General features: G+C 37.8%; 1 protein-coding gene and 1 long non-coding RNA gene across 10 annotated transcripts in view; one reads left to right on the forward strand and one right to left on the reverse strand.

Moving 5' to 3' along the window:
- Positions 1–245: 245 nt before the first annotated feature.
- ANKEF1 (ankyrin repeat and EF-hand domain containing 1) overlaps positions 246–25,321 on the reverse strand; it is a 34,594-nt gene continuing 9,518 nt past the window's right edge. For 4 of the 9 annotated variants that reach the window (XM_038571617.1, XM_038571619.1, XM_038571618.1 and 1 more), the window contains exons 3-10: positions 22,771–22,970; positions 21,879–22,028; positions 20,713–20,836; positions 16,381–17,203; positions 15,233–15,459; positions 13,879–14,042; positions 12,329–12,466; positions 11,333–11,491 (exon numbers count right to left, since the gene is read on the reverse strand). In XM_038571617.1, the coding sequence (XP_038427545.1) occupies positions 11,333–11,491; positions 12,329–12,466; positions 13,879–14,042; positions 15,233–15,459; positions 16,381–17,203; positions 20,713–20,836; positions 21,879–22,028; positions 22,771–22,970 (1,985 nt within the window). Of the gene's footprint in view, positions 444–6,314; positions 6,388–11,170; positions 11,492–12,328; positions 12,467–13,878; positions 14,043–15,232; positions 15,460–16,380; positions 17,204–20,712; positions 20,837–21,878; positions 22,029–22,756; positions 22,971–25,321 lie in introns of those variants that run through there. The other 5 variants (XR_005377573.1, XR_005377574.1, XM_038571616.1 and 2 more) reach the window with 5 other exon arrangements.
- On the forward strand, positions 6,018–10,063 carry LOC111092234. Its single transcript, XR_005377601.1, has 3 exons — positions 6,018–6,397; positions 7,936–8,067; positions 8,931–10,063. It is a non-coding gene; the product is annotated as an uncharacterized LOC111092234 (long non-coding RNA).

The raw sequence follows: 25,321 nt of genomic DNA on the forward strand, positions 1-25,321 counted from the left end.
CCAGGCTCTCTTTCACTTCAGAGACTTTGAGGTGATTTCTTGTGTACAGACTGCCTCCCTCGCTCTCCTCTCAATCTGGCAGCTGCCGCTCATTCTTTAGGTCTTAGATACTTTCTCAGAGAAGACCTCCCTGCCTCCCAATCTAAAACTTCACCCAGTTACATTCATCACAATTCATAATGATACTTTGTGTTTACTTACTGTCTTTACCCATCATGGCAGCAGGTGCCAAGGAAGCAGTGAGTGAGCTTTGTTCAGATTCTACACCAGGTGCCTAGAATGCTGACAGGTAACTAGGAGATCCTTAATATTTACTGCAAGCAACGAATGAACGAATGACTTATAGTCTTCAAGTGAGGATTCCACTTGAACTCCCCCAGTTTCAATTTGTGTTTCTCTTAAGCTTTGCCATCAATTTCAATGCTAGAGGTGAGAAAATAGAGCTGGGAAAACCAGACACAAACAGAGAAGTTTAGATAAAAATGAAAACTATTCTCTCTTTATTCCGGTAATACATTTTCCTCTAAAACCTGAAAAGGATTAAGCTTTTTGGACTATTGATTTTTTAAAAATGGTGCAGAAAAGATTTAAGAACATTCTGCTCTATTCAAAATGATTTCTATAAGTAGAAAAGGTGATCTAGAAAAGCCCCAAACCAATTACCGCATTTGAATCGATAAGTACATTTTATATTTTTTTTTGTCAGACACTTCTCACCAAATGGCTTAGAGAATATCATCTGTTCTTGTTTTTTTGTGCATTCCTACTCACACATATCAAATGAGGAAAAGCCCAAGGCGAGGTGCTCACATTTGCATCATAAAACACGTGGCACATTTAGAAATTGGCACTATAAGAGTAGCTTTCATGCTGCAGAACACATTTATCTGCTGATGTGTGGTCTAGGAAGTGTTTTTATCCTACCAGTTCTGCCTCCCACCCTACCCTCCAAAAAAGAAACACTCTTTTTTTAATATATAAAGATTTTATTTATTTATTCATAAGAGACACACAGAGAGAGGCAGAGACATAGGCGGAGGGAGAAGCAGGCTCCATGCAGGGAGTTCATTGTGGGATTTGATTCCAGGACCCCGGGGTTACACCCTGGGCAAATGGCAACCTCTCAACCACTGAGCCACCTAGGCATTCCCAAAAAGGAAACACTCTTGCAAAGTCATTTGTAAAGGGGTTTTGAAACCCTTTGCTCACTGCTAATGTGCAATTCCTTCATTTTTCAGAATGATTGACAATTTCTATGCATATTGGAGCCTGGGGTAGAGTTGAGACTCAAATAGAAGCATGGTGGAGTAAGGGGAGCCCTTGACCAGAGGGCACTGATTTAGAAGACTTGTTTCAGACACATACATAGCTGTGTTAGGAGTGGCAGAGGGGAGGGTTAATATAGTCCAGTAGAAAGAAACAGGGAAACACCAAGAAACAGATGCAGGAACTCAGGAGTGTAACAGGGATGGATTAGCATAAGAATAAACCTCTCTACAGGGGACCAGGCACTAAGGAAGTAGTACATGCATGATTTTCAGTTGCTTACCAAGACTAATTTTAAAATAATTTAAGTGTATATTACCTTACATCTTTGATGTGGCAGGAAAATCCCTTCAGGGATTTATAAAGTAACCATATGGATTTGGGTAAGTATTTGATTCCTATTTAATTCTGCTGATTCTCCCCTTACCCTAGGAATTTCCTTGATTTTAGTAACACCACAGTCGCTGGCACTTTTCAAAATGCTTGAAGGGCAGCCCTTTTGTACTAGGGCCCATAACACAAACCAACTTAATCAAAAGAGAACGTGATGGCCCATGAAGCTTAGGACCTCCAGGGGTAGACCCAGAGAGACTGCACATAACACTTGAAGTGTGTCTCCTTCCTGGGCTTGGGGGCAATCATTCTCCAGTTCCCCTGCTCCTTCAGCTCTACTTAAATTTACATGAGCTCCAATCTCAGACAGAATGTGCCTGTACCACGGCACAGAGGTCCACCCACGGCTCTAGGCTCACAACCTGTCAGAATCTCAAGTGAAGAGGTAGTCTTTCCCAATCAGGTCAGTAAAAACCCTGGCTGGGTTTTCGATGGATCTAGTTTGGGCCTCTTTCTCCACCCAGTTTCTCTTTCTGTTCTCATTAGACTGCCTTCCTTTCATCTCTTGGAACAAGTCTGCCCTGCAAAATGCTATTCGTTCCATCAGACTCTTCTCTTCCATCAGGGTCAACTTAATTCCCCATCCTTCAGATCTCAGCTAAAATGCCATTTCATTGGTGTGAAGTCATCTGATGTTGTAGTGACTCTGTGAATTTCTACATTGTCTCAGGATAGGGTACCTTGCAGCTATACAAGGCTAGCACTATGCTGATCTCCTGGGATGCCTCCGGATAATGAGAAAACATGGCATCTAGGACTTTATAATGTGTGGTTTAAAATTCAAAATTCCTCTGGAAGCAACCTGTATTAACTTAACTAGACTTTCTAGGATGTATAGATTGATAGTTTGCATCTGTTTTAACAGGTCATACAGTCTTCCTGATTTTTAATATGGCTAGTGATACAAAAGACCCTTCAACAAACATGTATCTGGGCCCATGGTTCTTTTTTTTTTTTTTTTTAAGATTTTATGTATTTGAGAGAGAGAGAGAAAGAGTACAAGTGGGAGTGAGGGGCAGAAGCAGAGGGAGCAGACTTCCTGTTGAGCAGGGATCCCAATGCAGGATCCCAAGATCATAACCTGAGCTGAAGACAGATGCTTTAACCGATTGAGCCTCCCAGGTGCCCCTGGGCCCAGTTATATTGATAGTATATAATCTGAAGATGAAGTGTATCCTATCCTAAGTAACTAAGAAAGGCCCTGGGGGTGGAGGGGTGGTATGCCTGGAATCTTAAAGCCATATATTATTGCCTATGCTCTGTCTTGCTATTATCATACCCTTTACCTGTATTAAAACCTATCATCAGCATTGGTGAGGATGTAGAGAAAGGGGAACCCTCTTGAACTGTTGATGGGAATGCAAACTGGTGCAGCCACTCTGGGAAACTATATGGAAGATCCTCAAAAAGTTAAAAACAGAACTACCCTATGATCCAGCTGTCACACTACCAGATATTCCCTCAAAGAATAAAAAAATACAAAAAAAAAAGAATAAAAAAATACTAATTCAAAGGGATACCTGTATCTCAAAGTTTATAGCAGCATTATCTACAATAGCCAAATATGGAAATAGCCCAAGTATCCATAGATTAATGAATAGAAAAAGTTGTGATGTATATCAACAATGGGATATTAGCCATTAAAAAATGAAATCTTGCCACTTGCAATGACATGGGTAGATCTAGAGAGTATTATGCTAAGCAAAATAAGATAGCCAGAGAATGACAAATACCATATGATTTCACTCATGTGGAATTTAAGAAACAAAACAAATGAGCAAAGGGGGGAAAAAAGAAAATCAAACCAAGAAACAGACTCAATTATAGAGAACAAACTGATGGTTATCAAAGGAGAGGGATGGGTGGATGGGTGAAATAGGTGACTGGCATTAAGAGTACACTTATAGTGATGAACACTGAGTAATGTAGAGAATTGTTGAATCACTATATTGTATACCCGAAACTAATATTACACTGTATGTTAACTAACTGGAATTTAAATGAAAAAAGAAAACCTTACATGAGTATATGCTGTGGAATCTTGTCTTATGATAATTATCCAAACTTGTGTGATTATCAAATATGTATTTTGTGGTTATTCTATTAAAACATGTCTCTGCTACCAAACTGTAAGCTCTACAAGGCAGGAGCTATGCCTGATTTTGCATTTTATTTTCTCCTCACATGCTTGATACGTGGCGAGTCAGGATTCAACCAGGGAAACAGAAAACCACTTTGAGTACTATCGGAGGGGAAGTTAATGTAAGGATTTGGTGGTGCAGTTGATAGAAGTTGGGTAGCTACTAGGGCACAAGAAGGCAGTCCAGATATTAACAAGCTGGCATCCCCAAGCTGGAGGGACAGGAGGAGGTGGTGATACCACCAGAACCCAGGAACCAGTTTCACCTGGTGGGACCTGGAACCATGGTGGGGTGGTCCGGGGGGAGCTAGTGCCACAGGGAGACAGATACATCTATTGCATGGGAGCTGCCCAAGGCAAACAGAGAAATTTCTCTTATTCCTTTCTTTTCCAATCTTTTATGAGTGTCTGCCTTTGCCAAAATCCAGCTGGAAGCCAGGTGATGCAGAAACCTGGGTATCTCTCCCTGATAGACCACGTGGGGAAAGCAAGAACAGCTCCAGGATTGTCAATATCAGTGCTCAATAAATATATGCTGAATGAATATGACCAAATTGTGTGCAGAGAAAGTGTTGCTGGTTGATTCAAAATTCTAGTGGTGCAGTCTTGAAAAGTCGAGATCTACAACAAAAATGCACATTTTACAGAGAACAGAGCTATCCCATGGAGGGCAGAATCTGGAGACACATAGTCTGCCTGGCTGTGGTCATGTCATGATAATTCTATTCTGACCAATCCTCCTTCTGGCTGACACTCTTCTTTCTTTAGTTGTGCAATATGTTGCTTTAGCTTGGGATCCATTTAAACTTGTCAGGAATACTTTTTCTATTGCTCATTACATTCTTTCTGTCTTAATTTCATTATTTAATTTTTGTGAGGGAATTCTTATTTTTCTTATTTCCAACTTCCTTAAGAGAGGAGCATCATGTTGGAGCTTCCATGCCTCAACAACAAAGAACATAATAATCTCCCAGGTTTAAAGACATACATGGATATGTCAAATCATCTTATAAAAAAGTCACTAAACCTATGGAAATCAAATAATCTTTTATGTATTAGTTCTTCAAAGTCTTATTATTGAAGATAAAAGGGAAAGGCCATCATTATTAATCCTGAATACATACACACACATATGCATCACATAATACTCAACTATTTATCCGGTATAAAAAAATTCTCCAGTGAGTTCCAGAACATTAACAGAATATTCAGTTCTTCTTTGCCCAGATAAAATTCATGATGTAGTAACAATTACCTAAAGATCTAAGAATGTTAGCATGAGCTTATCTGATGTGCACAGATGCCTCATCTGCCTTCATTTATAAATTCCCCCCAGGATCCAAATATTTGGAAAATAATAACACAGTTCAGATGACTATTTACTTCAAACTTATAACTGCATGTAGAAAGCATCTAAATTCTTCACTTTCTTTCTTGTTATACCACCTTCCTCAAAAACAAACTACAGCCTGAGTGGTTCTCTTGGGCACTTTCATGGCTACATAAGGAATATGCTAAACTGTGAATTCAATAAAAATTGCTAAATTAACTGCACTAGGAGTGATTCACTTGTACCAATTAGACATGACCTTATTCTGAGCATGGGGTTTGAATTCCTCTGTCTCTTATGGTTATAATTTTCAATGATTGATAATGCTCAACTCAAGCTTGAAGAAACAAATTATTTTCTCCTTTTACATAGCCGCTGAACTGGTTCTCGTTGCTGTACTTACTCATTTTTTATCCTATGGAATGATTTCAACAAGTTGGAAAGTTTGTAAAAGTTACTTTAAAAAAAAAAAGAGCTTGTCATACAAAATGAACCCCAAGAAGTCACCATCGAAAACTTTACACCCCAACTTTGCACCCATAAATGTGTCCCTTGTAACAGATGCTACCAGATTGCCCTTATCAGCTGGCACACCCATTGCTCTATGGCTGTGGCTGGCAGCTCAGAGCTACCTCCTCTAAAGGACTGCCTTTGGCTGACTGGAGCCAGCTTGTCTCTGTGAGGTTTCTGCCCTCCAGGAGGCCGGCCAATGACTGATGCAGGGTAGACACAACAGCCAGCCTCCTTCCCTTGGGCAGGGCAACCCCCGTGGTACAATTCATCCTCCATGGCTCCCTGTGGAGTCAGACAGACTCTGACTTTCTTTTCCTTATGTCCTCTCCCTCTTTATCCTGGCATCTCTCAGGCCCAGTCCCCGCTAGGAGCACTCCTGCAATAAAGCATTTACACAAGAGTTTCTATCTCAAGCTCTATTTCTACGGAGCTCAAACTAAAACTCCATTTTAATAACCTAACTATTTTGATTCTAGAAGAAGTTGGTTTGGCTCTAGAAACAAAAAAAAGTCAATGTTTGGGCCACTAGAATTAGTATGGCTGGAATTAGTAACTATTTTCATAGCAAATGGACAATGTTCATCTTTCTCTATTAGAAACTAGATGAAGAAAATGTCTATGTGTTTAAATCATTTCAACTGACAGTCTGAAGTTTATTCTGCTTCAACAAACCTTTACTCTTCTGATTGTCTAGGTCTGGATCTTCATCCCTGTGACTTCTTTTGGTTTACCTTGCCCCTAGGGACTGGAAGAAGGTAAAAAACAAGACATTTATTGAGCACTGACTGTGTAGACACAAAAGTAGAAACCTTACACGTGTAACTTCATTTGAGTCTCATGGCGGTTTGTTGAGGGGCAGATTATTATCCCTACTTCATAGAGGATGACCTTGGGATTCAAAGACCATTTGTAACTTGATCCATGTATATGCAGCTAGTAAATGGTAGAGTGAGGATTCAAATCCAAGTCTGCTGACTACAAAAGCCACATTCCTAACCAATTTACACAGTGTCAATTTAAAGATAAGAACAAGCATAGAAGAGAGTATTTCCTTCTAAACTTAAGCATCTACATCTACATTTCTGCATCACTGTTGGTGTCTCTTTTCCCATACTGCACCCACCCTCAGCTTCTGCATGCTTCCTAACCAGCAGTTCCCACAGGACCCACAATTCAACTCATTGAATTGCTGTTGAGCACTGGAATAGCCTTATCAGTACCCCCAAGGCTAGTTATTAACAGATGTAGGAATCTAAAAGCTCAATCCTTTTTGCCTGTTCTCTATAGTTCCCCATGGGTTAAAATGAAGCGGGGGCTTCACCAGTAAACTCATCCTTATCTGGCTTCTTTAACTTCTCTGTTTTGCTTACCCTTGCACCCCAACTGGTTTCCTCAGTTGCATTTTCTCAACAAATCACCTGCTCCCGAATTCCTGGCTCAGTGTCTCCTTCTGAGTGAATCATAACTAAGTCAATATACATAAAGGAATAAAACGGGCAAATACTAATAAAATTACCTTGGCATTCTGGACTTCTGGAGGAACTTGTTTTGTTTTCCCAAGAAATAATTTTGTTGTTAATTGAAAAGTAATACATACTCATTGTTAAAAAGGATAAAAATATAAATTAAGACAGTAAAAGTCCATTCAGAATTCTAAAGCCCAGAAAAACTACTATTTGAGTGTTGCATATTTACACATCTGAGATTACTATACATACCATTTATACTGTTTTTTAAAAGATTTTATTTATTGGAGCATGTGAGTGCACAAATGGGGAGAGGGGTTAAGGGGGAAAGAGAGAGAGAAGCAGACTTCCCACTGAGCACAGAGCCTGACTTGGGGCTCAATGCCAGGACCCTGGGATCACGACCTGAACCGAACCCAGATGCCTAACTGACTGAGCCACCCCCAGTGTCCCTATACTGTTTTTTAAAATTTCTTTGACATGCTGTTTTTATGCCAATAAAATTTCCTTTACAAAATATTTTTTAAGCTTATATAGTGTTCTGTACTATAATTTTTGGGGGTGGGACCAAGCCCTCAGGTGATGTTGCTGGTCCATGGACCACTCTTTGATTAGTACTGATGGCCTTATAGGGCCATCAAAGAACTCTGGCTTTGATCTGTTTGGGTTTAGTGTTAAACGTGAAATAAACTGGGGCACTTGAATGTTCTCTCAAACAATTTCCATTCAGACATGTTGTTGAGCCATTTAAATGAATATAAACATATTTGGGAAAGAGAATTAAAGAACTTGACATTAATACTTCCTCTCGGTGTACATTTGTAAAGGGCTGAAGGTGATCACAGAAGACCACTATATGCAACTAGCACTGAGGAAGTGTTGTATTCACTAGAGTTACAGCAGAAAGTTAGACCCTTTGAAAGTTTGCAATACCAACTTGTTCCTGAATAAAACCATGGGTAAGGCATTTCTCACCATATTTAAGAAATAAAATGTCCCCTAATTATTTGTGGAAACAATATGTGTTGTTCTCAGGAGCCGCCTTGAAGGGGCTTCCACTAGCCAAATCAGGGAAAATTTGAGCATCAAAATAATGTTAATAAAGGCTGATAACTCATTTATTCTAAAAAAAGGAATACATGGGTCCATACTGTTTTAAATATATGAGTTAATGGGGAAGAAGAAATAGCTCTGTCCCAAAGTAGAGAGCCAACTAAGAAATGTAGAACGAATGATGAAATTAGAAAATCATGACAGCTATCACCATAATAACTATTTTAGGCAAAAATCATGAATGTTAAAACTAGGTGAAAATTATGGGGGTAACAGAATATCTGTATAGTTTTATAGGTTCTATTCATAAGATACTAAGTGCAAAGGAAAAAATAACTTTACAATAAAGAAATACCACTTTACCAGATGGATACCACTTTGACCAAGAGATTAAAGTTCACAAACTTCACATCAGATATCAACATCGCATGCCTCCTGATACAATGTACTGAGAAGGGCATAATCTCACATCTGTGGTATTCCTGCCTAAAATGTATCACTTGAAACTATCTTGAGGAAATATAAGACATCAAAATTGAAGGACATTTTACAAAATAACTGACATATATTCTTCTAATGTATCAATGTCATAAAAAAAAAAAAAAGATTGAGGAACTGTTTCAAGTTAAAAAGATAGATGGGACAACTAAATGTAGCCCACAATCTGGGATTTTCTTTTGCTATAAAGGATATTTTTGGGACAAATAGCAAAATATGAACAAGGTCTGTATACTAGTTAATTCAAATATTAATTTCCTAATTTTGACAGGTATAATATGGCTTTGTAAAAGAATCTTTGTTTTTTGGAGATATGTACTGATGTCTTTAAGGTAAGGGACAACTTATCTTTAACTGACACTCAAGTAGTTCAGAAAAAAATCACACACACACATATATGGAGAGAAACAAAGAGGTAAGCCATGAGATTAACATGTAGGTAATCTGGGCGAAGAATATAGAGGAATTCTTTGTAAAATTCTTGCATCTTTTCTGTACATTTGATGTTAACTCAAAACTTTAAGATGATTAAGAATAAGCATCTACATACAAAACTCATAAAACAAACAAAGTTTAGTTCTGTTTAATAGCGAACCTCCAGGCTCCATACTACAAAACTTGTAAGGAACTCCAACTTCAGCCTGCCTCAAGGGAAAGTGACCTGGTTAGCTTCTCTCTCACTCATCCAGCCTCCCACCCCACCCCCTACTCACTAGCTCCGTTAAAGGTTCTTCCACAGGTGGAAAGTGACGGAGGGGATAAAGTAAAGGGCTTTTGTCATATATGGCTGACAGGGTTGTAACCTAGAGTTGATGCTCTCTGGGAAGGCAATGTACTAAAGTGAACTATTGCTGTCAATGGGGCTTTTGCGGGTATTTTTGAAGCTCTTGCCCAGCACTTACTGCATTTCCTACCGTGGGTTATGCCTCACCTAGCTTTTTACTCAGTAGTCCACCTCCAGGGATGGTTAGTTTTATGTCTCAATTTGGCTACATTATAGTTCTCAGTTACTTAGCCAAACACTAATTGTAGGTATTGCTATGAAGGAGCTGTGCAGATGCAATTAACATCTACAATTAGTGGACTTAACTAAAGGATATTATCCTCCATAATCTGGGTGAGACTGATCCTCTCAGTTGAAAGGCTTTAAGAGCCCAACTGAGGTTTCCCTGAAGAAGAAGAGATTTCACTTATGAACTGCAGGGACAGCTTTCAACTAAGAGTTTCCAGCCTGGACTTCCTGATGGCCTGCTCTACTAGTCCCCACAATCATGTAAGTCAGCTCCTTGCAATAAATCCTATCTATCATCTATCTATCTATCTATCTATCTATCTATCTATCTATCTATCATCTATTACCTATCTATCTACACTACTGGTTCTATTTCTCTTGTAGAATCCTGACATATCTCTTTTCCAGGTATAAGGCCCCTGGTCCAGGTCCCAATGGATAACTGTAAAGTTTCATGGTGAGTCTTTTAAATCCTGCCCCTCCCCCCACCCCAGGCCCTTGCCTTGAGAAAAAGCCACATATGGTGTCTGGTCATTCTTTATCATATATACATTCTTTGGCATCTGGAGATTTTGCTCGAAGTTTCAGCTAGTGTATGAATACCATTTAAAACTGTTTCTCAATTGCACGAGACCCTAGGGGCACATCCCTTCTTTCTGGGGAAATGCTTATTTTATAGTAAACAGAAGATAAGGGATGCACTTTTGCAATATTTGCTAGGGGGACTCAGAATTATAACTAGTACTGTAGCTGTTATCTTAGTTTGGGTCCTTCCAGAAGGAACCTTGATACAAGGGTTTAGGTATATGTATTTCAGAGGTGATCTTCAGATAAAGACCCGAAGGTATGAGAAATGTAGGAGGATGGGGGAGGGAAGGCAGCCGATGGGAAGGGAATATTATCAAACTACCACTGTGGACAATGTGATCTTAACCTCTCAGGGGAACCTCTAGGAACAAGCACTTCCAAACAATCCAACCAGAGCAGTAGGTTGCTGGGGAGTTAATACACAGCATCTGTTCACTCACTGGTTGAGAGCTGCTTCCTCCAGGAGGCTCCTATTCTCAGGAAGTTGGGTCCTACTGTACAAAGTTTAAGTGTCAGAGGCAGCCTTCCAGCATTTGGAAGTCAGGCCTGCTTCAAACCCAAAGCTGAGGAGAAAGGGGGAGAATGCTGACAGCATCTACCAGAGGTGCTAAAGTTTCTTTGACTCCAGGTGTCTAGTACATCCCAGTATCTAGTACATGTGTTGTTGTGTAAAAAACAAACTCCTTCCCTAATGTATTACAACTACTTCTCTTCTCTACTATTAAATTTTTTTCATCAATTTCCACTAGAATTATATCTTTATCAAACATAATGATGTACATCCTGTAAATTTTTTGACAATAATGCTATGTTTATGAACAAAATGCCATTTATTCCATGACATCCTTAAAGAAGATGAGTGGGTTTGTCCAGAATTATATGTAATTCATTGCAAAATAGAATACACATTCTCTAGACAGCTCAGAATATTTATAGTTGTTAGAGCAAAAACAAAAATTTGGTTACAAATTCTTAATTTGCCGATTGCTTTGGCTTTGATGGAAATACTGACTTTCTCTCAAGTCTGGTCCCCGGGCCTCGAAATGTTGATCCCAAGAAGCAACTGCTGTGATTTAGGTCTTGAAGGTGGCTTCTAAGGCTTTAGCTTTTTCTGTGATGTTCTTCTGAAAGGGCATCATGAAGTCTTCAAAGTCCACCTCATAACTGAACCTCTCTCGCCGCAACTCCCTTTTCCTGATCAGCTCTGCTGTTGTGGCTTCAGGACTCCAGGTCTTAAATAAACCACCATATTCAGAGCAGACGTGAGTAGGAGAGCCAGCAAACATGCCAGTATCCAGACAATGTCCAGTATGGTTAATTTAAAACTGTCAAATTTACTTCTAAAACAATATAACTTATGTTTTCCTCTTATGTGACATCAAGTGGTTATATGGGCATCACTATTTCTGATGGTGACTAGTTGGATGACTAAAATGCTTTTCAATTACCTCTGATGATCCTCTGCTATTCATTTTTAGAATGTCAAAACAAGGAAGCAATGGAGTTAGAAGATCATTTAGGTGTGCCACCTTTATGTCTTATGGGGAAGTCCTAAGAAAATTATTCTCATAGTAGAAGGTAGAGGGGACTGGTGGTCTCTTATTCAGCATGGTTTGATGGGCATTGGTAAGGCCACACTTGTTCTCCAAAGATGTCTCCAACTCCTTAATTGTGGATATTTTAGGAAGCTACTGAATTAATCCAGTGTTGCTTAGTATGAAACTTCCAAGTGAGATGGCAATAAGGGTACAAAGAGGAAGGTTAAGGTCTGAGAAGTACCAAGAAAATATATCTATAGACCTCGGTGACCAAATGGCTATAGGGAATGGCATTGATCAAAAAATAATTTAGTTTTTCAAGGACAATTAAAATGTCACTATAGAAATGGTGACAAGGAAAGTAGATATTAGAAGCTAAACAAGTTGGATTACTTGAGTCAAGGTAGCAGGAGCTGGCAAAAGGATACCTTTAAATTATCTTTGGACATTTGTTTGGGTGCTCTGCATAAGAGTATTTGGAAAATGATATGAGTTTATACCATGTTATAAAGATCTTTCCAAAGTACTTACCCTCCGTGGAATAAATGTGATATCCACTTTCTTGGTATGACCACTGGTAATCAATGAATTGAGATAAACCACATTGTCTTTACGTTTTTTCTTTTCTTCTGATACAGTTGGCACAGAATAAACTGATACAAGTGGTTCCTGGAAGTGAGACAAAAGAAAAAAACAACTCTATCAATTGTAAAAACCTATATATACTTTCTAATATTATTTTTTGTTCTATAAAGATAAGAATAAAAATGTTACCAAACAGGGACACCTGGGTGGCTCAGTTGCCTAAGCGTCTGCCTTTGGCTCAATTCATGTTCCCAGAGTCTCAGGACTGAGCCCCACATGGGGCTCCCTATGCAGGGAGAGTCTGCTTCTCCCTCTGCTCCTCCCCCTGCCTATGCTCTCTCTCTCTTGCTCACACTCTCAAATAAATAAATAAAATCTCTTTTAAAAATGTTACCATATAAATTAACATTTGAAATGAAATAGAATATTATTTTAACTTTGGACAGGGAAAGATAACTAGTTTGCTTTGTTTAACTCTTATGTAATTAGTAGTATCAGTGACAGATCATGTAAGTCTTCAAGATGTCCATCCTTGACGTATGGCCATTTGACTAATTAGAAGAATTAAATTATTCTACTAAAAAGATAATGACATATGTAGTAGAAGCTTAGCCAACTGATCTTCCTTTACCTCTGGCCATCCTTATTCCTGTCTTCCATGTTTATTACTCTCTACTGTTTTTTGTCCTCTATGTTTGTTACAATCCCTTCACCCTCTCCACTTCCTACCACCTACATTTCTCCAACCCTTTCCAACTTGATAACGTTAGGGCTTTTCCTTTTTGAATTTCATACCTGTCCTCTCTCTGCCAAGAATCTCCAGGGATCCTCTGTTTCCCTAAAAGAAGCTTCTAGCCTAAAAATGCACTCAGGTGTCCTTGCTAATGACAATGTCTTGGTCTCTCAGTAAATTCCCTGGGAAAAACCTCAACCTTCTGCTGGTAGTTTAGAAGTACCACATCACTCCAGATTACCAGGAACAGTCACTTTGGCACCTTTAAAACTTCCTAGAGTCATTCTGCAGGATATCTAAGTCATAACTGGCCCGATATCCCCAGGGTTCAGTGGTAGTTATTAAAATTCCTTAGAAGGGGGTTAAGGTGGGTCATGAAATATTGAGACCAAAATTAAGGAAAATGGTGCTTTGCTTCATTCCTCTTACCCTCCTTCCCTGTCTGGGCCACCTCACAAAATCTGTATGACTCAGAATCAAATATATACATATCCAATACCAATTCCTTTTTCAATGTTCTAATTGTATTCAGCTGAACTAAATTGGCTTTTATATGGATTCTATTTGCAATGAGCATTTTTTAGACTTTTCAGTAGCAGGAATTTCTTTGCAGAACTTTTTTTTCAAAGTACTACATAATAGTGCTGAATATATGGATTGCATATTATTTTGCCCATGTTGTGTAGCATAGTGATGCTGCACTACTCCCAACAAGTTTTTAAGGAGTTCCAGTTACTAATGGGTAGTTGATCACTTTTCTTACCTCTTCTTTCTTAATTTCAAGGCCTTCGCTCTTCACTTTAGGAGGTGGCTTGCCTTTCAGTTTTTGATTTTCTGCTGGTTTTGGCAAGTTATCCAACTTTTCTTGAATCAAACTAATTATTCTATAGTCAGCGTACGCCTTTGCAATATCCATGGCGGTATGTCCTGTTGAAGACATAAGTTCAGAGTTGCAATACACAGACTGATAATAAAGAATGCAGAAAAACCTCAGCATATCAGCCCTCAGCATGAGGTAGCAAGGGTGATTACTACAGCCAATAGTTATGTTCAGATACCCTCTAAGGTGGACCGAGCTCTGAAATCTCATAATTTAAAGTACCATTTACTGGCAATACAACTTTTTCTTGTTAATTTTTTGAGCATGTTTCTTGAAAAGTGGGTAGGAAATATTGGTAGAATCTTTACATTTGAATATTTGACTGATGGTTCTCTTCCCGTCTTGCACACATTTCCTTTTGTGTGACAATTATCCTCCCCTTTCCCTGATATGAGGAGGTATATCCAAAAAAGCCTGGGGAAGCAGATGGCTAGGTATTATGACACCTGTAATATCCTCAGGCAGGCCTGAAACAATACTACCAGTGACTCAGGGGAATCCTGAAGCAGCCAGAAATATTAATGCTCTCTTCTCATCAAAAGGAAGCAATGGCTTCCACTATAAGAAAATGATACCTCCAAGAAATGAGGTCAAATATTTATTCAAATGTTATTTATTTTTCAGTTCGTGATAAATATGACTTAAGAAAGGCTTCCCATCTACTTCCTAGAGAGAGCCTCAAACTCCTAGGAATTACTTTGTTTAGCTTTAGAGAAAATCCAAATTCTACAGCCTTTAAACTCTGCTACCTCCTTCAAACTTCCAGTTATGACAGTGATAACTCAAGCTATAGTCTGGAAACTGGTGCAAGCTCACAAACTAATGCTTCCTGAGCCACAGTGAAATAACTACAGAAATTAAGACTGGGCATTTAGAAATTTTTAGATGGATTTGATAGAAGAATCTTCTGTCACTTTAATCTAGTGGTTTAAAAAAAAACCTTGTATTTCTTCCCCCCCCCCTCCCCCCGTATTTTCTAGTAAATCACTTTTTATTGAGCTTTACAAAAGTCTCCATCCATGACAGATTGCAAACATAAAGGACTGGTGCTTTCACACCAGTGATTTGTGAGGCTCTGTGTATAAAACCAACTTTTACAACCATCAACTTAGGCTTGTATTTGCAGTAGTGACTTGTGGGGGAAATGCAGCCTTACAAGAATAGAATCAGAAGAGTTTTGGAATCTAACATAAATTATCCCCTTCTGACTCTAGCCATTGATAATGCAAACACTCACCCTTTCTATTTTCCAGCTGGAAGTTAGCCCCAATATCAAGGAGGTATTTTACAGTATCCAGTCTACAGCTCTCGATGGCTCTAGTTAAAGGAGTGGAATTGTTGATTGAGAGAGCATCTATCACCGCTCCGGATTTAACAAGAAGCTCAACGATGTCTTGTTGGCCTGCATGGCATGCAAAATGAAGTGGAGTCCACAGGAAATTATCTGTTGCATTAACATTAGCCCTATAAAACAAAATAGATGCACAAGCTAAAAATAGGGGTTATTCTAAGCACCAGAGGCTGAAAATGCAAAGAAAAATTTCATATTAGTTGTTCAACTTTAAACAGGGAAGCTCTGAGTAAATATTAGTCCTTTTTAAAAATTCACCATCCAAAAGTCTCATTAATTGCTTTATACTCCCTCTTGATAATATACAAATCTGAATGTTTCTTTGACCCTGACCAATATAGTAATAACAATAATATCTTTTATCAAATATGCAATTGCTCATTTAATCTTAAAAAAATCTGCAAGCTGAATCCTATTAGAGCCCCCACTATAAAAATGAGAAAGGTGAGACACAAAAAAGAAACTTATCCCAGGTTATTCAGTTATGGTAGAAGAATTAAACCTGAGTATTTACTTTAGATTATAAAGTTAAATAAAAATGTCATGCTTTGATATTTTGAAGGAAAAGACTGCTCCTTTTGGAGGAGGGAATGAGACCTGTCCTTAGTCATCGTGGCCACTACACCTCTTGTTTGAATTTGTTAGGATCCCTCCCCCCCACAACACAGGAGACAGATTAAAAAGCAACACATAAAATGAATAAGTTCTAGAGATCTACTATACAATATTGTGACTATAATTAATACTGTACACTTATAATCTGTTAAGAGGGTAGATCATGTTATCTGTTACTATCACATAAAAAAAATCTTTTGGTAATTTAAAATAAAAAGCAACCCCACACCATATAGGTAAATCTCTAGGTAAAGCAACTTCATGCATAGTTGTTATTGACAAACTATGTGTACACCCATTCCCAGGTTTCCATTACCCCACCTTCCCATACAAGATCTCTCCGTAATCTAGATGTCAGGAATGAAACACTTTGTCCTAGAATTCTGGAGTTGGATGTGAACTCAGCCAAGAAAACATACCCTTTTTCAAGAAGAAACTTGACCGTGTCTATGTTTCCACTAGCACATGCAGTCATCAGTGGTGTTTTGTAATAATTATCCTTCATATCCACAGGTATTCCTGATTCAAACGCCTTTTTCAGAGAAGCCAGATCTCCCGCCTTGGTGATGAAATTAATATTTGAAAATACTTTCCCTGGGTCATCAATGTACCAAGCGGAGTCATCCTGAATGGGATGTTCTGGTGGCCGGTCTCGGTTAAACCGATTGCAATCCGTTACATTCTTGTAGGTTTCAATCATGTAATAGGGCGGCCCGCCGTCACTCCGGTGGGGAAATACGTGGTCGGGGATGATGCAGATGGGGAGGGGTAAAACAAACTTGCCTTTTCTTACCTTTTTAGACATTCCTTTTTTTTTCTTCTTAGGCCCATAGGATCCCAAGACATAAGACTTACTTAAGTACCTGGTTCCTTTAAAGAAATCATTAATGTTGACCCCACCTCCCCGCACTTTTTCATGAAATTGAGCTATTGTAGCCAGCTGTTCGGAGGTCACAAATTCTTGCCTCTCCTCTAGTGTCAACACGAAATCCTCCTTGCTGACTGTCCCATCGCCTCTGTCCACAAACGAAAAGGCTTCCCGAAGGAAAGTCTCATGTTCTAGCGACCAGTCATGAAGTCTAAGGGCCCAGAGTGGATTTGGATTTTTGGCTCCTGGCCATGCCAGCTTAGCAGCAGTTCGCTCTGCCCGCCAGATTTCTTTGCTTGCTGCTTTGAAGCCACCTTCCCTGGCCACAGTCCTGGGTGTTTTGTGGTCTAAGTTTTTCCATTTCAGGTCACATCCTAAAACATGAAGCATCAGTGCTTAGGCATCTGCAGGGCTCTACAAATGACACTCATGAAACCATGTTCCTAATTTTGAACTACTGGTCAAAAGTTTATCCCTAAATTATTTGTATATAGAGATGAGCACATTTAGCTATTATAATTACAAAATTAAACTGTGATTTTTTTTTTCTGAAAGCTTTACTTTGGTGAATTCTGAGGGAAATATGTTTCCAATGTATATTCTCTGTCCCTAAAGGATTAGGACATTAATCGCCATAGATACTTGAAATAAATTTCATATTGGGGTACTGGCTAAGGAGACTTCATGCCGAACAGAAAAAGAATAAGGGTGGTATTTGAATTTGTAAAGAAGCTGAGTTCAGACAGTTTATTAGGCCCTTAGGAACTCAGAATGCTGAATACCTGCTTCTTTTTGAATGATTATGACTATAAATCTGTGTACAATCTCAAACTCTATTTATCTGTATTCTCCATGCAATCAGTGTAATTTATATTGATCTGCTGTTTTTGTGATAGGTCATGTGAACAACCTGACAGAGGAAAAAGTAATTTGTTCATCAAATCTGAATGGATTCCAGTATGATGTTTGTGTAAATTAGGCACTAAAATTCATTTTCCTTCTTGGTCCCTTCCTTAAAATGACGACACCAACAGTTATGTAAGTTTTCCCCAAATAAATAAGCTTCTCTGAGTGCATTTGGGAGTCTACTTAGTGCCACTAGGTAGTCGTGCTGTCTGGAAGTGTCTTGAGACATTAAAAATCCATTATGTAGATAAGCAAGTCAGACTATGAAGAAACTCTTTCTAGCATTTTGAATCCAAAAGAAGGCTTTTCTGTTGCTCTGCCAACATCATATAATCAAAAAAGATTGCTACTCAATCAGTATATCTAGCAACCAAAATCTATAGGCATCTGCATGCAAAAATAAAACATGCCCCTCCAATACTTTATAGTTTTATTCCTTGTCAAAAAGAAAATGAGTCACACCAGTGCTTTTTCAAGATTATTACTTCTTTTGGCATTGTCAAAATTTAAAATCTGTATTAAAGACTGATAATTTTACTAGTGGTAGAAGACTTCAAAAAGAGTATTAGGACAATAAGGATTCAAAAATGCCCATATTGAACAGTTTTAATAAAAGAGACTTATTGAAAAGGGGACCCGAGACTGGTCTCGATAGTATAATTCCATAGCGATCTCGAGAATGCTACTTTTACTTAGCATTTTTGCTTATTCAAGGTGTCTAGGTGTTCCTAAGCTACTCCTTCTATATTCATCTCTAAGGATCAAAGGATTTTAAAGCTATTTTATCTTGCCTCCTCCTGCTCCCACTTTTCTTTGAGTTAGAAATCTTTATATGGGGGCACCTGAGTGGCTCATTGGTTGAGCGTGTGCCTTTGGCTCAGATCATGATCCTGGGATCCTGGGATGGAGTCCCACATTAGGCTCCCTGGGGGGAGCCTGCTTCGCCCACTGCCTGTGTCTCTGTCTCTCTCTCTCTGTCTTTCATGAATAAATAAATACAATCTTAAAAAAAAATAAAACCTTTATGTGGATAGAAGAGTGCAACATCCCAGCTTAAAGATCTAAAGGCATTTTGCCTTGGGACTTTTTGTCTTCTTTATAATTAGTAAAAATTAAGATCCATTCATTCCCTTTGTGATTTAGGATCTTTTGTGGTCAAAGGTACTCCCCTTACAGCTGGTGTGCTGCTGCAGAACACCAGTAGCCAAAGGCCCTTGAGAAAGAGAAGTTTCACAGGGGGGCTTCCCTAGAATTGCTCCAAACTCTGTTTATGCCCTTGGACATGGCACTTGCACTGTAAATTGCACCAGCAACAGGACCAGGGGTAAAAGAGGAAAATACTGAAGAAGATAGTTTAATGTAGGAACAGAATCCAGCCTTCACATTTAAGTATAGAAGACACTAAACCCAGGGAGTTTACTCAGAAATGAGGATTTCATTGCTAATGCATTGTTTGTTGCTGTTCTGATTGCCTTAGATCTAAGATTCAAAAGGTGGACATATAACTGGTTAACACTTCTGCTATGGCACTGGGTCACCCACATAAGATCTAATGGAGTGGTCATACTTCCAAACATGCTACAGAACTTAGAATGCTTTTGGACACTTCTTTTAGAAACATGATCCAGTCTTATGACTGCCAGGAAGATGATACTTTTTTGCACGATTGGGCAAGGCCTTTGTTGTGGTCCAAGCTCTGGCCAAATGTGCTTCCCAGTTTGCTTTCTGTGACTATTTCCCAGGATTACATAAATAATAGAGTATGTTTCTGGAGATGTTTGTCCCAACATTAAAGCAGTCAACATGTTAAAGTTGAAGAAACTTGTCTTAATCTGGGTAGATCTTTACTTTTTAGAAATATGGAATGTTAAAAATGAAATGTCAGAATAAATTGCTGATAGTGACAGATTTGAAAACAAGATTGATGAGACAACTTATTGGGGCAAAAGCATGATTTGATATATTTTCTTTTATTAAAAGTGTTTATTATTGGGGGGGATGGAGGGAGAATATGAGCTTTTATGAGTTCATAAAATCAATTATTACACTATTAGTTATGCAGGCACATTAGTCCTATTTATATTAGTGGGTACAGTATAGGATCTTTAGGTCCCAGGGACTTCTAAAATTCTCTGCCTGCGTAGAGGACTGAGAAACAAAACACTTTGCTCTATTCTAGAGTCATAGGACAGACTCTAAGTTTTGGCCTATTTTTCAAACTGGAAAAAAGAAAAAGACACTATCATAAAGTTCAGCAGAATGCAGTTCCACTTCTAACAAAGCACTAAAAGCTTTTAATATACAGCCAGTAAGCATGTAATTAACACCAAATTGATCCATAAACTTCATTAGCTAATATTACCATTTTAAGGAATACATTAAGCTATACGTACATACTTTATATGCTGAAATTAATACCTAGAAACTACAGGGAAATCTAAACTATTACTTACATTTCAAATATTCCATGAAAATTTTTATTTTATTTCATATTTCTCCCTAAAGTATTTTCTCCCAATTTCAAAGTTATTAGAAAAGTTATCCTTTGCACTTGACACAATTAAACATTTTAAAAATAAAATAACTAGGGATTCAGACTAAAAGGCATGGTTTTAAAAAGAAAAGACATGGTTTTTAGTGTCTGTCCTTCAGATTGAAGTTGACATTTTTAAAAGGCTTTTAATAACTATAAGCATTTTAATTAGTTGACCCATGAATACTCCTGTTTAGATTTTTAACAATGACCTAAAAATATTTGAGAAAACAAGTTTTCATCACTTTAAGATCAGATTCATGATTTGATAGAAGGTAGAGTAAGAAAAAGTTTTCAATTTTCTTTCTACATATATAACTGAGATTAGTCTATTGAAAAAGATAAGCAACTGACAAGTGATAGGCCTTGATTCATGGGTAACTCATGTTGTAGATGAACACAGAATTTAAGCATATTAGGTATAAAATTGCTAGACAATTTTACCTCGCTGAGCTATGTATTTACAGCAATCTGCAAAACCACCCATGGCAGCATAATGAAGTGGTGTGTTCCCATTCATTGCAATCAGCCCCATGTCTCCGTTGTAAGCAAAAAGAAGCTTCAATATCTGCAAAATAAACAGTAGATATTGTAGAGGAATAGCAAGGTACATTTATTGAACGAAGACTGGCATCTAAACCTGTTTTCCAATAGTTGCTTAGGCTACATGTGGCTATTTAAAATTAAATTGAATTAAATAGAAAACAATTTTTAAAAATCCAATTCCTTAGTTTCACTAGCTATATTTAAAATACTGAAAATCCACATGTGGCTACTGTTTTATACAGCACAGATATACAACTTTTCCACCATTGCCAAAAGTTTTATCAAATACTGTTGATCAAATTTAGAAAATTCTATACTCAGCTGGGGCACGCATCTTGGTGAATTCTAACAATTCTAGAAAGTATCGGCCTACAGGAAACATCAACAGGGAAGCAAATTCTTTACCAAATGTGACTTCTATTATATGTGTATTTTTATTACAGGGAAGAGACTCAATGACAAAAACAAAGATAATTGTTAAAACTTAGAAAATTGAGTCAATAAATTTTAGATGTAAATCAGAATTTAAAAAAATCAGATAGCATTGATTCCTATCTCATTTCTGCAACATCACTACATCTATGAGATATCTCTTTGCTGGTATAATCAGGTAACTGGAATACTTGAGAGTTTAAAATTGAGATGAGTCATTAGATGCACGCAAAAAATCAGGGAGATAAGAGTATGTTGGAATTGTTCTCACAATTCAATTTTGCCATATTTTGAAGATTCTAATAAGTAATGGAGGCATAAAATAAAGTAGTCTTCCTTGGCAAAATTTTTAAATTGCTATAGTTAAGAATGCAGAAAAACATTATTAGTAATATTAAATGAATAAACTTGGCAAGCAGATAAAACTGAATAAAGAGCTAGAAAATGTTTTTTAAAAATAATATTTGGTTTAAAATATAATTTTAGAATTATTCAGGGAAATCAAAATGGTAACTTGGAAAAATTCTTAGTGTAATCTATGTATTTAAAAATTTTGAAGAAAGGGAAGAAATGGGGTGAGCAACGAATTTTAAAGTAAAGAGCAAAAAAAAAAATAAAGAGCAGATTATTACATCAAAAAAGCCTCCTTTGGCAGCAAAATGTGCAGCATGTTGTCTGTCATTGTCAAAGGCATTCACTTCACCTCCTCTTTCCAATATCCCTCTAACTAGTTCTATCACTCCTTCTCTTGATGCTTCCATTAAAGCTGTTCGACCTGTGGACTGGATGGGAAACAGATCAAACGCTGGTGAAACCTGTCATCTTAAACAATAGTTTGGTATAAATATGACCTAAATCCATTTGGCCTCAGATTCATACTAGCATGTTTAATTCTCTACATCTTTATTTTACATAGCAAATAGGAAAAATGAAATCGGCATAGAGGTCAATATAGAGAGTTCCAATATCAGAGTCAAGGGTATACCAGATGTCCCCGTGAAAAAGATCAGGCTAAAAAGTGCTTTTTTTTTTCAAAGAAAGTAGAACAAAAGGGAGAAAAAAGGGTAAAATATATGTTAAAATTAGGTTATAGGTGTTTTCTAATGAGAAAAAAAATGGATTTCTATTGTCTGGAAATGCCTATTAAATAATTAGAAAACTCAATAAAATGGGCCAAATGAGGAGAGGTAGAAAAATGGATAAAGGAAATAGCAGAACTACATATTTTCCTTGAAAAAGATACATTTTTATTAGGTATCAGTGATAGCTTTTCTATTTTCTTTAATGATCTTTTACCATTATGCATAATAAACACCAATTTTCCAAATGTAATTAGGAAATAGACTGTAGAATCATGGCAATAGAAAGATAATGGGAGTATATCATCTTAAAAACATTTTGAATAGAAATGAACAGGCTATAAGTTAACAGGATAATTTTACCATATTTAAATGCTAAAATTACACTACTAAAACACTATAACTGAAAAAGAAAGGAATATTATAATCACAGGAATAGTCATACTGAGTTTATAGCATTTGGATTGGCTCCTTTTTCCAAAAATGTCAGACATGTCTCTTTAACATCATGTGCTTCTTCACAAGCTCTAAGAAATATTGGTTTTCCTTCATAGGTAGAGTTGTTGACATCTGCACCATGTTCCAGGGCAATCAATGCACAGCGATAATGCCGCTTAGTAGGTAAAATGCAGTAAAACAAAATGCCTGTAGAAAAATAGAATTCCCAAAGAGAGCTTAATTAATAGCGTCTATATATTTGAACCAGATAGCAAAGAAAAACAAATAATTTTGAAATTCATAATTGCCTAATTGAAGGTGGCCAAGCAGAGGTGTAGCTGCCTTGCTTTTTCTTCTGAAACCAACTGAAACACTGAGACAGAGGGAAAAATAGTCAACCTCTGATAGAAAACAGTCACAATCACATGTGATAGGACCTGATTCAGGGAAGAATGTGAGTGTTGATGTGAGCCCCTGTCAACCGGGTATTTGGCATCTTGCAGTCTGTATCCCACATATAGGACTGTGTGTGCCAGAGGGCTATTGGTGGGTTGCTTTGTGCCCTCTAAAACTGCAGAGTGACAAAAGAGATGGTACTGAATGATTAAATGTGCAGACCAGCTATGTTTATAAGAAGCAGCCTGTCAGCCACATGCAGAAGAATGAAACTGGACCGTTCTTACACCATACACAAAGATAAACTCAAAATGATTGAAAGATCTAAATATGAGACAAGAATCCATCAAAATACTAGAGGAGGACACAGGAAGCAACCTTTTTGAACTGGGCCACAGCAACTTCCTGTAAGACACATCTATGAAGGCAAGGGAAACAAAGGCAAAAATGAACTATTAGGAACTTCATCAAGATAAATGAACTATTAGGACTTCATCAAGATAAAGATTCTGCACAGCAAAAGAAACAGTTAACAAAACTAAGAGACAACCTACAGAGTGGGTTGCAATTGACATATCAGATAAAGGGCTGTATCCAAGATCTATAAAGAACTTCTCAAACTCAACACCCAAGAAACAAACAATCCAGTCATGAAATGGGCAGAAGACATGAACAGAAGAAAACCCTGAAGAAGACCTACACATGGCCAACAAGCACATGAAAAAATGCTCCACATCATTTGCCATCAGGGAAATACAAATCAAAACCACAATGAGATACCACCTCACACCAGTTAGAATGGCAAAAATTAAGACAGGGAACAACAAATGTTAGAGAGGATGTGGAGAAAGGGGAACCCTTCTGCATTGTTGGTAGGAATGCAAACTGGTGCAGCCACTCTGGAAAACAGTGTGGAGGTTCCTCAAGGAGTTAAAAATAGAGCTATCCTATGATCCAGCAATTGTACTGGGTATTTACCCCAAAGATACTGATGTAGTGAAACCATGGGACACCTGCGCCCCAATGTTTATAGCAGCAATGTCCACAATAGCCAGACTGTGGAAGGAGCCTCGGTATCCATTGAAAGATGAATGGATTAAGAAGATGTGGTCTATATATACAATAGAATATTACTCAGCCATCAGAAAGGGCAAATACTTACCATTTGCTTCAACTTAGATGGAACTGGAGGGTACTATGCTGAGTGAAATAAGTCCGTCAGAGAAGGACAATCATCATATGGTTTCACTCATATGCGGGATATAAGAAATAGTGAAAGGGACTGTAAGGGAAAGGAGGGAAACTGAGCAGGGAAAATTAGAGAGGAAGACAAACTACGAGAGATTCCTAACTCTGGGAAACAAAGGGTTGTGGAAGGGGAGGAAGGTGGGGGATGGGTAACTGCGTAATGGGCACTAAGGAGGGCATTTGATGGGATGAGCACTGGCAAACTGAATTTAAATAAAAAAAATTTTAAAAAGAGGCTGTCAGTATAGCAGCATTAAGAAGAAAAAGTAGATGACAAAGGGCTCTGCCATTTTGGCAACTCGTTTTGTTCCAATGAAGAGAGGAAAATGCCAAATCTCCCCACCTAGGAACTCTGACATACAGGCCCTCCACATAATCCATGTAAAAAATGTACTACAAATCAGGGGTATTATGTAATCTGAGCAAACAACAGTCAAACCTCAAACTGACTTTGTAATGACCTCACTCTAAATAGAGGCTTCATTCAAAGAGGAATAGTAATCACCAAGAAAACCAGCATATGGCCAATGAAAAACACAGATACTATAAGAAAGAAACCTGATAATAAATGCTAGGCAAAAAGTACATATTAGAACAAATAAATGCAAGAAACAACTATATGCATGAAAATTATTGACTGACCTATTTCTATTAGAGCAAAGAAGTTAAATATAACTTTTTTCTAAAACAAAAATGCAAAGATAGACCAGGAGTAAAAGCAGGGCTATTAGGACAATAGAAGATAAATAGAAGAAAAAGATGAAATTAAGCCAGCTGAATTTAGGAAAGAAATGGTAGAGGAAAAAATAAAACCACCGAAGAAAGGAAAGTCAAGCTGGAGAAAGGAGAGCAAAACCATGGTCTCAGGCATGGAGGAAAAACTCTAAAAACTAAGGAAAATGGTGGAAGAGCTG

The sequence above is a fragment of the Canis lupus genome, chromosome 24 (assembly GCF_011100685.1).
Source record: "Canis lupus familiaris isolate Mischka breed German Shepherd chromosome 24, alternate assembly UU_Cfam_GSD_1.0, whole genome shotgun sequence".
Lineage (NCBI taxonomy): Eukaryota > Metazoa > Chordata > Mammalia > Carnivora > Canidae > Canis > Canis lupus.